Genomic DNA, 17,245 nt, shown 5'->3' with positions numbered 1-17,245 from the left:
ACGTAAGCAACGTTTCCGTTGCACGTCGGACACCACCGGTGGCCGACTGAACCCATTGACTTTAATAGGTTCCGTCAGCTTTCTGCCAGGTTGTCTGTGATTTTACTGGAGACAATAGCCCAGCATGCTGCGCTACTGGCTCCGGTAATCTCTGCCTGATCTGCGATGAAGGCCCCTATACGGAGCTTCCAAAGCAAATGTAAACGACACCTTAGCACTTATTCCTGGACAAAATATAATGCTTGTGGCAGAAAACACCGAAAACTAGCTTTAAACATAAACTGTTTTTTTTGCTCCACAGAAAGAAATCCTTACGTCAGATCTAATCGTCTGTACATTGGCTGGCTTATTATCATTTGCGATCAGTGCCAGCACAGTGTTTCTCTTCTTCAGTGTAAGTAGCATGTTTACAGAATTTTAATTCACCTACCACTTTGAAAGGTGTTGTTGTTGTTGTTTAACCCCCTTCCCGCATTTGGGCGTTCCAGTACATCCTTTTAACAGTGCCTTACCGCAACTCGGCGTACAGTAACATCTTAAGGATGAAGCGGGCACAGGAGCTGTACCCACACCATCCGCAGCAGGTGCCGGCTGTAATATACAGCCGACATCCCACTGCAACAGCGGCGATCACAGTTACTGCCGCTATTTAAGCCCTTAAATGCCGATGTCAATAGCATTTAAGTGATTGACACAGAGGGAGTGGGCTCCCTCTGTACCCCATCGGCCCCCTCCCTCCTGGTCAGCCATTTACGGAAGCCTATTAGGTCCCCTAGTAAGTGTAAAAAAAACAATTCCAAAAAATAAAATAAAAGTTCTATGTAATAAAAACAATAATTGCCGTTTCCCCGATCAAGGCTTTTATAATTAGAAAAACATGAAAAAAACCTAAACTATACATAATACGTATCGCCGCGGCCAGAACTATCAAAATATCATTATTTATCCTGCATGGTGAACACCGTGAAAAATTAAAACAAAAAACAATGGCAGAATTGCCTTTTTTGTTTCCAAAAAATTTAATAAAAAGCGATCAAAAAGTCGCAAGTACCCCAAAATTGTACCAATAAAAACTACAGTTTGTCACACAAAAAACAAGCTCTCACTCCACTCTGTCGACAAAAAAAATAAATGTTATTGCTGAATATGGTGACACAAAACATTATTTTTTTTTTTTTTTTTAAAAGTGTTTTTATTGTGTAGAAGTAGTAAAACATTTAAAAACGATATAAATTTGATATTGCCGTAAATCGTATAAAACTGCAGAATCTCTAACAGCCAAATGGCAGTGTGCCCAAACAGCAGTTTATAACCACATATGGGGGTATTACTATACTCCGGAGTACCTGCTTAACAATTTATAGGTTATGTGTCTCCAGTGGTACAACCTGAGCACAATATATTGCACTGAAATAGCATATCTGTGGAAGAATGGCAATTTTCAATCTGCAATATACATTGTGTACTAATTTGTCACGATTCTGAGGTATGTGGACCCACTAGGTCGCTCCGCTGTAGCGGAGTGGCAGCTGGCCAAACAACAGTCAATGGAAAGTCTAAGCACAAGGTTACCTGTATGAGAGTCCGGACAGACACGAAATGTAGCAGATGCTTTGGCACAGAGGATTCGTGGCACAGATGATGCTTGGATGACACAGGACTTGTAAGATGACACAGGACGTGGCAGATGACACCAGCTGTGGCAGATGACACAAACACGACTCTAACACAAGACTTCAGCTCAGGAATAAACAGAGTTACTGAATACAGGATACCAGAAGCAGGATATGGGAACACTGGGAACAGGATACAACTAAGGGACCATTTGCTTAACTAACATGGGAATACAACAACGCTCAAGCAAGGAGGAAGAGGGCAGATCCCTTTTATATTACAGGGTGTGTGGGGATTGAGTAGGGAACATATCACAGGTGTGTGCTGGCGCTGCACGCACCTTAGAAACAACTGCAGATCAGTGCAGAAAGGTCTGCGGTCGTGGCAGCCGGATGATGAGAGAAGCTGGCGGTTCGTGACCACGGCCGTTACAGTCCCCCCCTTAAGCCTCCTCTTAGGTCCGGAACGTGAGAGGAATTTCTTAATGAGGGTAGGGGCATTAATGTTCTCTTCTGTCTCCCAAGACCTCTCCTCAGGACCAAACCCCTTCCAGTCCACCTGATAGAAAGTCTTTCCTCCTACTCTATTGTAGTCCAGGATTTTCTTCACTTCAAAGACGTCAGAGGAACCGCTGGGAGCAACTGCAGAACTAGGAGATTTACTGTAGCTATTAAGAACAACAGGCTTTAGAAGGGACACATGAAACGAGTTGGGAATTCTGCGAGTAGGAGGCAGCCGTAGCTTATCGGATACAGGGTTTATTAGTTGCAGGATCTCGAAGGGACCGAGAAACCTGGGAGCAAACTTGTGAGTAGGGGTATTGAGATGGATTTTTTTAGATGATAACTAGACCTTGACTCCGGGGAAAAAACTGAGGAGAAACTTTTCTTTTTCTATCAGCATACCTTTTCATGCGATCGACAGAGAGAAGATTCGCGGACTTGGTTTGCTGCCAAATGTGAAGAAAAGTCCAAAATGAAGAATTGGCTGCTGGTACTTGGGTCAGGGCCTGGATGCTAACTGCACACAATGTAGAATGGAGATGAAGCAATAGACTCACCTGTATGGTTATTAAAAGATAATTTGGCCCGAGGTAGAAGTTGTACCCATTTATCATGTTGGGCCGAAACAAAATGACGAAGATAATTCCCCAATACTTGATTAGTCCTCTCCACTTGACCATTAGACAGAGTGTGATAGGCAGAAGAAAAATCCAGCTTCACCACCACCGTTTAAACAGAGCTCTCCAGAACTTGGACGTGGACTATACACCCAGGTCAGACCCAATATGGAGGGGTAGGCCGTGCAGACGAAAGATGTGCTGAATGAAAAGATTTGCCAGATGAGGAGCAGAAGGAAGACCAGTTAAAGTGCCATTTTAGAGAAACGGTCCACCACTACCCAGACAGTAGTGCATCCAGCCAAAGGAGGAAGGTCTATAATGAAGTCCATTGCGATATGCTGCCACTGGGCTTCAGGCATTGGGAGGGGTTGGAGTAGACCAGCAGGTCTGGAGTGAGCAGATTTTTTTGAAGCACGGTGTGTACATTATGAAACAAAGTACACAACATCCTTAGGTAGTGTGGGCCACCAGTATTAACGAGCAATAAAGTCCAGAGTTTTACGAACACCAGAGTGCCTAGCCATCTTGGAACTGTGTCCCCAGTGGATAATCTTTTTCCTGCATGCAAGACAAACAAAAGTCTTCCCTGGGGGAATGTCTCTAATTTGTAGAGGGTTTTCTGCAATAATCCTGGAAGGATCTTTAATATATGGAGTCTCCTCAGAGTCATCCGTCTCAAAAGACCGAGATAGAGCATCGGCCTTCACATTTTTGTCTGTGGGACGGAAGTGGAGCAAGTACTGAAATCGGGCGAAAAACAGCGACGATCTGGCTTGACAAGGATTCAATCGTTGAGCAGACTGGAGGTAGGTGAGACTTCGTGGTCCGTATAAATGATGATAGGGTGTATGGCGCCCTCCAGCTGCTGTCTCCACTCCTCCAATGCCAACTTGACGGCCAGTAACTCCTGATACTCAATGGAGTAATTCCGCTCTGCAGAAGACAATAGTTTTGATTAGTAGCCACACACCACTGCCTTACCCTTGGAGTTTTTCTGAAACAGAAGTGCTCCTGCACCAATGGAAGAAGTGTTAACCTCCAGAGAGAACTGTCGAGATACGTCAGAATGGTGAAGAGCTGCAGCTGAAGTGAAAGCACTCTTGAGACTGGTAAATGCTGACTCTGAGTCCAAACTTTGGCATTCACCCCCTTCTTAGTAACAGCAGAGAGTGATGCAGTCAGAGACGAAAAGTTTAGGATAAACTGCCGGTAAAAATGTGCAAATCACAGAAATCGCTGTATAGCCTGAAGGCCCAGAGGACGTGGCCACTCGAAGACGGATTTCACCTTCCCTGGATCTATCTTGAGTCCACGATCGGAGACAATGTAGCCCAGGAAGGTGCAGATAGTTCTACTCAAACATGCACTTCTCAAGTTAAGCGTACAGGCAATTCTCCCTTAACCGCAACAGGACTTGGCGGACATGCTCCAATGCATCGTCAGATCTGGTGAGTAGATCAGGATGTCGTCCAAATATATCACCACACAGACATAGAGGAAGATGTCATTCACAAATTCCTGAAATACCGCTGGAGCGTTGCACAGACCATAAGGCATCACCAGATACTCGTAGTGTCCGTTTTGGTTGTTGAATTCGGTCTTCCATTCGTCACCTTGACGGATCTGGATCAGCTTATAAAGCCCCGCGTAAATCCAGCTTAGTAAAAGTCATGGTCGATCAAAGATTTACAAGATTAGTAACAAGGGATACTTGCTCTTGAATAGACCTCGATATTCGATACAGGGTCAAAGAGATCCATCTTTCTTTTTCACTAAAAAGAATCCGGCTCCGGACGGAGAAGAAGATTTCTGGATGAACCCCCTCTCAAGGTTCTCCTTAACATATGCCGACATGGCCTGGGTCTCTGGCAAGGAGAGAGGAAAGACTGGTCCATGAGGAGGTGAGATGTCTGGGAGCAGTTCGATAGGGCAATCGTAGGAACGATGAGGAGAAAGAACTTCTGCCATCTTTTTACTGAAGATGTCGGCAAAGCCGGCATAATGTGTTGGTCGAACGGGACGAATCTGGGGCAGGCAGCGGTAGTGGCACTTGGATTCCCATTGGAGGACCTCTCCGGAGTTCCAGTCGAGAACCGGAGCATGTAGATGAAGCCAAGGCAGGCCCAGCAGAGTAGGGTTAATAGCTTTGGACAAGACTAAGAAAACAATCTGTTCCGCGCGGAGAATTCTGACTTGTAGTCTCAGCAGTTTTGTCAAGAACAGTATAGGATCGGGCAGTGGTTGCCAATTTACAGAGGCGACTGCCAGGGGTTTCGCCAGAGTTAACGTGGCCAGATAGAGACGAGCTACTAAGTCCTGCTGAATAAAATTTGCAGCTGCTTCAGAGTCCAGATAAGCAGAAACGGTGTGTGATTTCTCTCCAGAGACTATGGTTACTGGAATGGATAGTTTGGGAGATGATTTGGCATTGTTCCACCTAGGGTTGTGTCTCCAACCAACCCTAGGCGCTGGAGTTTACCAGCTTTTGTGGACATTGTATGGTGGCCACAAAGGCCATTTTGTGCATCTGACACAGACCTGAAGAGCGTCTGCGCTGTTTCTCCTGAACGGATAATGTAACTCTGTCCACCTGCATTTGCTCTGCAGGTGGAACAACTGGAGAAGGCAGCAAGGATCTCTGGAATGAAGGTGCCAGTCTATACGGCCATCTCTCCCAGCGAACCTCCTGAGCACGTTCCTGGATACTCATGTCGATCTGGGTCGGCAACAGGATAAGGGCAACCAGGGTGAAAGGAAGGTCGCGAGCTGCAAGTCCTTGATGCGTGGAGACAGTCCTTTCCGGAAAGTCCCACCAAGGTCTCATTATTCCATGCCAGCTCCACGCCACCAGTGTACGGAAGGAGATGGCGTACTCCCCCACAGTCAATTCCCCTTGCTTGAAAGTCAGCAGTGAGGCAGCAGCAGAAGATGTTCAACCTTGTTCCTTGAACAACGTACGAAAAGTCTCTAGGAATAGCGACAGATCAGAAAATTTCCAGTCTTCTCATTTCTAATATGGGGTTTGCCCATGCCAGGGCTTTGCCAGAGAGGAGAGAAATAAATACAGCTACTTTGGTCTCATCAGAGGGAAGAGGTGAGCACGTAACCTGAAATGAATAGTACACTGATTGATGAACCCTCTGCAGGTCTTGGGATCCTCGTCATAGCGAGGAGGTAGAGGTAATGAAAGGACCAGGGTAGGCAGGAGGCATAGCAGTTGGTGGAGCAGCGGAAACAGCCAGGGGAGATGCAGGAGGCTGATACAAACGAGTTAAGATGGATTTCATGGCCTGTAGTAGTTGATCCTGACTTGCCCAGAGGTCACGCATGTCCGTTTGCATAATTTGAATGGCGGACTTGTGTTTGCCAGCATGTTCCATGGCCTGAGTGTGCTGTCATGATTCTGGGGCATGTGGACCCACTAGGCCACTCCGCCATAGCAGAGTGGCAGCTGACCAAACAACAGTCAATGGAAAGTCTAAGCACAAGGGTTCCTTATGAAAGTAAAGACAGACACGAGATGTAGCAGATGCTTTGGCACAGACTATTTGTGGCACAGATGGTGCTTGGCGTGGCAGTTGATGCCTGGCATGGCAGATGACCCAGGAAGTGGCAGATGACACCGGACGTGGCAGATGACACAAACACGACTCCAACACTAGACTTCAGCTCAGGAACAAACCCAGTTGCTGGATACAGGAAGCAGGATACGGGAATACTGGGAACAGGATACAACTAAGGGACCGTTTGCTTAACTAACTTGGGAAGACAACAACAATAACGCTCAGGCAAGGAAGAAGAGGGCAGAGCCCTTTTAATATTACAGGATGTGTGGGGATTGGGTCGGGAACACAATTACACTTGCACGCCCTGGCCCAGTAGGGCCGGGGACAGGTGCCCGCGCTCACCTCAGAAACAACCGCAGAGCAGTGCGGCCGCGTGTGCTTTCGTCTCTGGGGAAGGAGACACTGGCAGGAGTACTCAGGTCTACCGGATGGGGAGAGAAGCCAGCATTTCGTGACCGCAGCCGTTACATAATTTCTGCAAAATGTGTGGGGACAAAATGCTCTCTACACCTTGTGATAAATCCCTTAAAGGGGTTTAGTTTCCCAAGTGCGGTCACTTCTTGGGGGTTTTCACTGTACTGGTACTTCAGTGCAATGCAACATGGCGTCAAAAATTTTGTAAAATCTTCACTCTAAAAACTAAATTGCGCTCTTTCCCTTTAGGGCCCTGCTGTGTGTTTTCAAACAACAGTTTACAACCACTTATGGGGTATTTCCTTACTCAGGAGAAATTGGGGTGTCTTTTCTCCTGAATTCCTTGTGGAAATTAAAAATGAGTTAAAACTACATATCATTGGAAAAAATTATTTTTCTTATTTTCACAGCCCAATTCTAATAAAATCTATAAAACACCTGACGGGTCAAAATTCTCACTACACCCGAAATTTAATTCTTTGAGGGGTATAGTCTCCAGAATGGGATCACACCTGGGGAATTTCTACTATACTGGTATTTCATGGGCTCTGCAAATGCGACATGGCCCCCAGAAACCAATTCAGCAAAATCTGCTCTGCAAAAGCCAAATGGTGCTCCTTTCCCTCTGAGCCCAGCTGTGTGCCCGAAAAGCATTTTGTAAACACTTATAGGTAATTGTTGTGCTCATGAGAAAATGCTTTACAAACATTGGGGTGCTTTTTCTCCTATAATCCTTGTGAAAATGAAAAATATGAGCTAAAACAACATATTATTGCAAATAAAAAATAAAAAAATGTAATTTTTACAGTCCAATCTAAATAAATTTGCTGAAACACCTGTGGGGTCAAAATGCTCACTACACCCCAGATGAATTCCTTAACCCCTTCCCGCTGTGGCCACTTTTGACCTTCCTGACAGAGCCCCATTTTTTAAATCTGACATGTTTCACTTTATGTGGTAATAACTCCGGAATGCTTTTACCTATCCAATCGATTCTGAGATTGTTTTCTCGTGACACATTGGACTTTATGTTACTGGCAAAATTTGCTCGATACATTCAGTAATTGTGAAAAACTCCAAAATTTTGCGAAAATTGCAAAAATTAGCATTTTTCTCAATTTAAATGTATCTGCTTGTAAGACAGGCAGTTATACCACACAAAAATGTTGCTAATTAACATCTGTCTACTTTAGTTTGGCATCGTTTTTTGAACATCCTTTTATTTTTCTAGGACGTTACAAGGCTTAGAACTTTAGCAGCAATTTCTCACTTTTTCAAGAAAATTTAAAAATGCTATTTTTACAGGGGGCAGTTCAGTTGTGAAGTGGCTTTGAGGTCCTTAGATATTAGAAACCCCCAATAAGTCACCCCATTTTAAAAACTGCACCCCTCAAAGTATTCAAAACAGCATTTAGAAAGTTTCTTAATCCTTTAGACATTGCGCAGGAATTAAGGCAAACTAGAGGTGAAATTTACAAAGTTCATTATTTTTTTCCAGAAATTCATTTTGAATCCATTTTTTTTGTACCACAGGAGGTTTTACCAGAGAAATGCAACTCAATATTTATTGCCCAGGTTCTGCAGTTTTAGGAAATATCCCACATGTGGCTCTAGTGTGCTACTGGACTGAACCACCGGTCTCCGAACAAAAGTAGCACCTAGTGGATTTTGGGCCTCCTTTTTATTAGAATATATTTTAGGCACCATGTCAGCTTTGAAGAGGTCTTGTGGAACTAAAACAGTGGAAACCCCCCAAAAGGGACCCCATTTGGGAAACTACACCCCTCGAGGAATTTATTTAGGGGTGTAGCAAGCATTTTGACCCGCCAGTTTTTTTGAAAAAATGTTTGGAACTAGGCCATTAAACTGAAAATCTACATTTTTTTTCAAATAAAATGTAGGTTTAGCTAATTTTTTTTCATTTCCAAAAGAACTAAAGTAGAAAAAGCACCACAACATTTGTAGAGCAATTTCTCCCGAGTAAAACAATACCCTACATGTGGTCATAAATGGCTGTTTGGACACACGGCAGGACTTAGAAGGGAAAGAGCGCCATTTGGCTCTTGGAGCTCAAATTTAGCAGGAATGGTTTGCGGAGGCCATGTCGCATTTGCAAAGCCCCTGAGGGGACAAAACAGTGGAAACCCCCAACAAGTGACCCCATTTTGGAAACTATACCCCTTGAGGAAATTATCTAGGGGTATAGTGAGCATTTTGACCCCAGAGGTTTTTTGCAGAAATTTTTGGAACTAAGCTGTGAAAATGAAAATCTACATTTTTTCAAATAAAATGTAGGTTTAGCAAAATTTTTTCATTTCCACAAGGACTAAAGGAGAAAAAGCACCATAAAATTTGTAAAGCAATTTCTCCCGAATAAAACAGTACCCCACATGTGGTAATAAACTGCTGTTTGGACCCACGGCGAGGCTGAGAAGGGAAAGAGCGCCATTTGGCTTTTGGAACTCAAATTTAACAGGAATGGTTTGTGGTGGCCATGTCGCATTTGCAAAGCCCCTGAGGGGACAAAACAGTGGAAACCCCCAAAAAGTGACCCCATTTTGGAAACTACACCCCATGAGGAAATTATCTAGGGGTACAGTGAGCAGTTTGACTCCACAGGTGTTTTACAGAACTTATTGGAAGTAGGCCGTAAAAATGAAAATCTACATTTTTTCAAAGAAAATGTAGGTTTAGGTCATTTTTTTTCATTTCCACAAGGACTGAAGGAGAAAAAGCACCGCAACATTTGTAAAGCAATTTCTCTCGAGTAAAACAATACCCCACATGTGGTCATAAACATCTGTTTGTACACACGGTGGGGCTCAGAGTGGAAGGAGCACCATTTGGATTTTGGAATGGTTTCTGGGCGCCATGTCACATTTGCTGAGCCCCTATAGTACTAGTACAGTGGAAACACCCCAAAAGTGACTCCATTTGGGAAACTGCACCCCCTGAGGAATGATCTAGGGGTATAGTGAATCCCAAAGGTTTTTTGCTGAATTAATTAGAATTAAGCCATTAAAATGAAAAATATTTTTTTTTCCAACAAGATGTAGATTTAGATCAACATTTTTCATATGTGGTTATAATCAGCTGTTTACATATATGGGAGCATTCAGAAGAAAAGGAGCGGTATTTATCTTTTGGAGCGTAGATTTTGCTGGAATGGTTTGCGGACAGCATCTTGCATTTGCAAAACCACTGATGGACCCCGTTTTAGAAAATACACCCCTAAAGGCATTTATCAAGGGGTGTAGTAAGAATTTAGACTCGACAGGTGTTTTTCAGAAATGAATACGCAGTGGATGGTGCAAAGTGAAAATTTTAATTTTTCCACTGATCTGCCTGTTCACCGCACAATATGTTGTGCCCCTAGAGAATCTTACCCCACAAATTGTTAAGCGGGTTCTCCCGGGTATGGTAATGCCTTACTTGTGGACATAAATTGCTGTTTGGGCACACTGTAGGGCTAAGAAGGGAAAGACCGCCATTTTGAGCATGGATTTTGCTTGGTAATAGTTCTGTTTGGGGTTTTGCTGGTATTTCAGTTTATAATGTGGTGGCATATGTAATCTGTGCGGAGTACATCAGGGCATAATAAGAGGGTATAATAATGGGGTAAATAATACAATTATCCATAGATGTGTGTTACGATGTGAAGCAATCCGTTATGCGCAGGCCGGTGTCACACTGATAAACGGTTTTCTTTCTTAGGGTATGTTCACACGGCCAAATTTCAGACGTATACGAGGCGTATTATGCCTCGTTTTACGTCTGAAAATACGGCTCCAATACGTCGGCAAACATCTGCCCATTCATTTGAATGGGTTTGCCGACGTACTGTGCAGACGACCTGTTATTTACGCATCGTCGTTTGACAGCTGTCAAACGACGACGCGTAAAAATACAGCCTCGTCAAAAGAAGTGCAGGACACTTCTTTGGACGTTTTTGGAGCTGTTTTCCCATAGACTCCAATGAAAACAGCTCCAAAAACGGACATAAAAAACGCCGCGAAAACGGCGCGAAAAACGCCGCGAAAAATGCGAGTTGGTAAAAAAACGTCTGAAAAGCAGGGTCTGTTTTCCCTTGAAAACAGCTCTGGATTTTCAGACGTTTTTGTTGACTACGTGTGAACGTACCCTCATCCCCCTTTTGTAACGCTCTGCACCTTTTGGGGACTTTTTCTCCTTCGTAGTTTGGGAAATATTGCTGGGAAAGTTTTGCGCTGGTATAATATGAGCACCCTCGCTTCCAGCGGATGTGTTATGTCCAGTGGCGGATTAAGAAGACCATGGGCCCTGGGCTGTTACCCAAACTTGGGCCCCCCTTCTCCACCGCCACCCTGCCGTGCCGTAACTATTGCTAACACTACCTTTTTGCACAAGCATTAACAAATGGGTGTTACGATTCCCCTTCCACAGGGATGTGTCCCTACCTACTGACAGTATCACACTGTGCAGGGACACAGCACCAACCCCCCATGTAGACAGCGCCACACACACCCCCTGTAGATAAAGTCACACACACGCCCCCCTGTAGATAAAGCCACACACACCCCCCCCGCCTGTAGATAAAGCCACACACACACACACCCCTGTAGATAAAGCCACACACACACCCCCCTGTAGATAAAGCCACACACACACCCCCTGAAGATAAAGCCACACACACACCCCCCTGTAGATAAAGCCACACACACACACACACACACACACACACACACACACACCCCTGTAGATAGAGCCACATACACACAAACACACACACTCCCCTGTAGGTAGAGCCACACTCCCCTGTAGATAGCGCCACACAGCCCCCTGTGGAGAGCGTCACACAGCCCCCTATAGATAGCATCACACAGCCCCCTATAGATAGCATCACACAGCCCCCTATCGATAGCATCACACAGCCTCCTATAGATAGAGCCACACAGCACTCCCCCTTGTATATAGTGCCACACAGCACTCCCCCCCCTTGTATATAGTGCTACACAGCGTCGCTGCAGCCCTGGGATGACATTTTATCCCATATGACTGCTGCAGCCTGTGATTGGCCTGTGATTGGCTGCAGCAGTCACATGTGGTGAAACGTCATCCCTGGAGGCCGGCCCGGACGAAGAAACAGAATTCTGGGCAAGTATAAGATTTTTATTTTTTCTAAATTGCGTTACATAACATCTGTTATTTGTTGCGGGTTTTACCTCCCCATTGAGTTAAATGGGGAAAACGCGAAACAAATGAGCAGCGTTTACGCAAATACAATTGACATGCTGCGGAATAAAAAACCGCACCGCAGGTCAATTTCTGAGCTTTTTATTTCCCGCTTATCATTTACGCAGCGTGTGGATGAGAATTGTTCACATCTAATCTACTCTGCTGCTACTGTATTAGGGCTTGTCCACACTTATCGGAATTGCTGCGTATTTTCCGCCCGGAAAATACACAGAATACGGTAGCAGCAAAGTGAGTGAGATTTACCAAATCTCATCCAGACGCTGCGTAAAATTTCCGACGAGACATTTTGTCCTGCGGTGCGTATTTCTCGTACTGCAGCATGTCAATTCCTGCTGCGGAAAGTGACAGAATTGCTGCGTTTTTCAGAGGAGACGTCACCATCTCCCAGCAGTGAGAAAAACACAGCAAAATACGCACCACTTACTGCAGTAAAAACCAGAGGAAATGGTGCTTTTTTTCTGCAGCGGAACTTCTGCTAGTTTCTGCGGAATTGCTGCTGAAATATAATATATATATATATATATATATACATACACACACTATACATATGTATGTATATATACACTCTATCTCTATCACAGACACACAAAGTACACAAAGTACGCACATTATGCACAAAGTACGCACAGTATGCACAAAGTACGCACAGTATGCACAAAGTACGCACAGTATGCACAAAATACGCACATTATGCACAAAGTACGCACAGTATGCACAAAGTACGCATAGTATGCACAAAGTACGCACAGTATGCTCAAAGTACGCGCAGTATGCACAAAGTACGCACAGTATGCACAAAGTACGCACATTATGCACAAAGTACGCACAGTACACAAAGTACGCACATTATGCACAAAGTACGCACAGTATGCACAAAGTACGCACATTATGCACAAAGTACGCACAGTATGCACAAAGTACGTACAGTATGCACAAAGTACGCACATTATGCACAAAGTACGCACAGTATGCACAAAGTACGCACAGTATGCACAAAGTACGCACATTATGCACAAAGTACACAAAGTAGGCACATTATACACAAAGTAGGCACATTATACACAAAGTACACAAAATAGGCACATTATACACAAAGTAAACAAAGTATGCACACTATACACAAATTATGCACATTGCGTACTTTGTGTATAATGTGCATACTTTGTTTACTTTGTGTATAATGTGCCTTTGATTTGGTAAATCTCACTCACTTTGCTGCTACCGTATTCTGTGGATTTTCCGGGCGGAAAATACGCAGCAATTCCGATAAGTGTGGACAAGCCCTAATACAGTAGCAGCAGAGTAGATTAGATGTGAAAAATTCTCATCCACACGCTGCGTAAATGATAAGCGGGAAATAAAAAGCTCAGAAATTGACCTGCGGTGCGGTTTTTTATTCCGCAGCATGTCAATTGTATTTGCGTAAACGCTGCTCATTTGTTTCGGGTTTTCCCCATTTAACTCAATGGGGAGGTAAAACCCGCAACAAATAGCAGATGTTATGTAACGCAATTTAGAAAAAATAAAAATCTTATACTTGCCCAGAATTCTGTTTCTTCGTCCGGGCCGGCCTCCTGGGATGACGTTTCACCACATGTGACTGCTGCAGCCAATCACAGGCCAATCACAGGCTGCAGCAGTCATATGGGATAAAATGTCATCCCAGGGCTGCAGCGACGCTGTGTAGCACTATATACAAGGGGGGGAGTGCTGTGTGGCACTATATACAAGGGGGAGTGCTGTGTGGCTCTATCTATAGGAGGCTGTGTGATGCTATCTATAGGGGGCTGTGTGATGCTATCTATAGGGGGCTGTGTGATGCTATCTATAGGGGGCTGTGTGATGCTATCTATAGGGGGCTGTGTGACGCTCTCCACAGGGGGCTGTGTGGCGCTATCTACAGGGGAGTGTGGCTCTACCTACAGGGGAGTGTGTGTGTGTGTATGTGGCTCTATCTACAGGGGTGTGTGTGTGTGTGTGTGTGTGTGTGTGTGTGTGTGTGTGTGTGTGTGTGTGGCTTTATCTACAGGGGGGTGTGTGTGTGACTTTATCTTCAGGGGGTGTGTGTGTGGCTTTATCTACAGGGGGGTGTGTGTGTGGCTTTATCTACAGGGGTGTGGGTGTGTGTGTGGCTTTATCTACAGGGGGGGGGGGTGTGTGGCTTTATCTACAGGGGGGCATGTGTGTGACTTTATCTACAGGGGGTGTGTGTGGCGCTGTCTACATGGGGGGTTGGTGCTGTGTCCCTGCACAGTGTGATACTGTCAGTATGTAGGGACACATCCCTGTGGAAGGGGAATCGTAACACCCATTTGTTAATGCTTGTGCAAAAAGGTAGTGTTAGCAATAGTTACGGCACGGCAGGGTGGCGGTGGAGAAGGGGGGCCCAAGTTTGGGTAACAGCCCAGGGCCCATGGTCTTCTTAATCCGCCACTGGACATAACACATCCGCTGGAAACGAGGGTGCTCGTATTATACCAGCGCAAAACTTTCCCAGCAATATTTCCCAAACTACGAAGGAGAAAAAGTCCCCAAAAGGTGCAGAGCGTTACAAAAGGGGGATAAGAAAGAAAACCGTTTATCAGTGTGACACCGGCCTGCGCATAACGGATTGCTTCACATCGTAACACACATCTATGGATAATTGTATTATTTACCCCATTATTATACCCTCTTATTATGCCCTGATGTACTCCGCACAGATTACATATGCCACCACATTATAAACTGAAATACCAGCAAAACCCCAAACAGAACTATTACCAAGCAAAATCCATGCTCAAAATGGCGGTCTTTCCCTTCTTAGCCCTACAGTGTGCCCAAACAGCAATTTATGTCCACAAGTAAGGCATTACCATACCCGGGAGAACCCGCTTAACAATTTGTGGGGTAAGATTCTCTAGGGGCACAACATATTGTGCGGTGAACAGGCAGATCAGTGGAAAAATTAAAATTTTCACTTTGCACCTTCCACTGCGTATTCATTTCTGAAAAACACCTGTCGAGTCTAAATTCTTACTACACCCCTTGATAAATGCCTTTAGGGGTGTATTTTCTAAAACGGGGTCCATCAGTGGTTTTGCAAATGCAAGATGCTGTCCGCAAACCATTCCAGCAAAATCTACGCTCCAAAAGATAAATACCGCTCCTTTTCTTCTGAATGCTCCCATATATGTAAACAGCTGATTATAACCACATATGAAAAATGTTGATCTAAATCTACATCTTGTTGGAAAAAAAAATATTTTTCATTTTAATGGCTTAATTCTAATTAATTCAGCAAAAAACCTTTGGGATTCACTATACCCCTAGATCATTCCTCAGGGGGTGCAGTTTCCCAAATGGAGTCACTTTTGGGGTGTTTCCACTGTACTAGTACTATAGGGGCTCAGCAAATGTGACATGGCGCCCAGAAACCATTCCAAAATCCAAATGGTGCTCCTTCCATTCTGAGCCCCACCATGTGTACAAACAGATGTTTATGACCACATGTGGGGTATTGTTTTACTCGAGAGAAATTGCTTTACAAATGTTGCGGTGCTTTTTCTCCTTCAGTCCTTGTGGAAATGAAAAAAAATGACCTAAACCTACATTTTCTTTGAAAAAATGTAGATTTTCATTTTTACGGCCTACTTCCAATAAGTTCTGTAAAACACCTGTGGAGTCAAACTGCTCACTGTACCCCTAGATAATTTCCTCATGGGGTGTAGTTTCCAAAATGGGGTCACTTTTTGGGGGTTTCCACTGTTTTGTCCCCTCAGGGGCTTTGCAAATGCGACATGGCCACCACAAACCATTCCTGTTAAATTTGAGTTCCAAAAGCCAAATGGCGCTCTTTCCCTTCTCAGCCTCGCCGTGGGTCCAAACAGCAGTTTATTACCACATGTGGGGTACTGTTTTATTCGGGAGAAATTGCTTTACAAATTTTATGGTGCTTTTTCTCCTTTAGTCCTTGTGGAAATGAAAAAAAATGACCTAAACCTACATTTTCTTTGAAAAAATGTAGATTTTCATTTTTACGGCCTACTTCCAATAAGTTCTGTAAAACACCTGTGGAGTCAAACTGCTCACTGTACCCCTAGATAATTTCCTCATGGGGTGTAGTTTCCAAAATGGGGTCACTTTTTGGGGGTTTCCACTGTTTTGTCCCCTCAGGGGCTTTGCAAATGCGACATGGCCACCACAAACCATTCCTGTTAAATTTGAGTTCCAAAAGCCAAATGGCGCTCTTTCCCTTCTCAGCCTCGCCGTGGGTCCAAACAGCAGTTTATTACCACATGTGGGGTACTGTTTTATTCGGGAGAAATTGCTTTACAAATTTTATGGTGCTTTTTCTCCTTTAGTCCTTGTGGAAATGAAAAAATTTTGCTAAACCTACATTTTATTTGAAAAAATGTAGATTTTCATTTTCACAGCTTAGTTCCAAAAATTTCTGCAAAAAACCTCTGGGGTCAAAATGCTCACTATACCCCTAGATAATTTCCTCAAGGGGTATAGTTTCCAAAATGGGGTCACTTGTTGGGGGTTTCCACTGTTTTGTCCCCTCAGGGGCTTTGCAAATGCGACATGGCCTCCGCAAACCATTCCTGCTAAATTTGAGCTCCAAGAGCCAAATGGCGCTCTTTCCCTTCTAAGTCCTGCCGTGTGTCCAAACAGCCATTTATGACCACATGTAGGGTATTGTTTTACTCGGGAGAAATTGCTCTACAAATGTTGTGGGCTTTTTCTACTTTAGTTCTTTTGGAAATGAAAAAAAATTAGCTAAACCTACATTTTATTTGAAAAAAAATTTAGATTTTCAGTTTAATGGCCTAGTTCCAAACATTTTTTCAAAAAAACTGGCGCGTCAAAATGCTTGCTACACCCCTAAATAAATTCCTCGAGGGGTGTAGTTTCCCAAATGGGGTCCCTTTTGGGGGGTTTCCACTGTTTTAGTTCCACAAGACCTCTTCAAAGCTGACATGGTGCCTAAAATATATTCTAATAAAAAGGAGGCCCAAAATCCACTAGGTGCTACTTTTGCTTCGGAGACCGGTGGTTCAGTCCAGTAGCACACTAGAGCCACATGTGGGATATTTCCTAAAACTGCAGAACCTGGGCAATAAATATTGAGTTGCATTTCTCTGGTAAAACCTTCTGTGGTACAAAAAAAATGGATTCAAAATGAATTTCTGGAAAAAAATAATGAACTTTGTAAATTTCACCTCTAGTTTGCCTTAATTCCTGCGCAATGTCTAAAGGATTAAGAAACTTTCTAAATGCTGTTTTGAATACTTTGAGGGGTGCAGTTTTT

The 17,245-nt window shown here is 44.0% G+C and overlaps 1 protein-coding gene across 5 annotated transcripts in view; it reads left to right on the top strand.

The window, feature by feature from the left end:
* Positions 1-17,245, top strand: part of PCNX2 (pecanex 2) — a 934,799-nt gene that overhangs the window by 559,435 nt on the left and 358,119 nt on the right. For all 5 annotated transcript variants that reach the window (XM_075862603.1, XM_075862600.1, XM_075862601.1 and 2 more), the window contains exon 17: positions 302-394. In XM_075862603.1, the coding sequence (XP_075718718.1) occupies positions 302-394 (93 nt within the window). The remainder of the gene's footprint in view (positions 1-301; positions 395-17,245) is intronic.

Source organism: Rhinoderma darwinii, chromosome 4, assembly GCF_050947455.1.
Source record: "Rhinoderma darwinii isolate aRhiDar2 chromosome 4, aRhiDar2.hap1, whole genome shotgun sequence".
NCBI lineage: Eukaryota > Metazoa > Chordata > Amphibia > Anura > Rhinodermatidae > Rhinoderma > Rhinoderma darwinii.
Note: the sequence above shows the minus strand (reverse complement) of the source record. Positions and strands in the feature narration are given on the sequence as shown.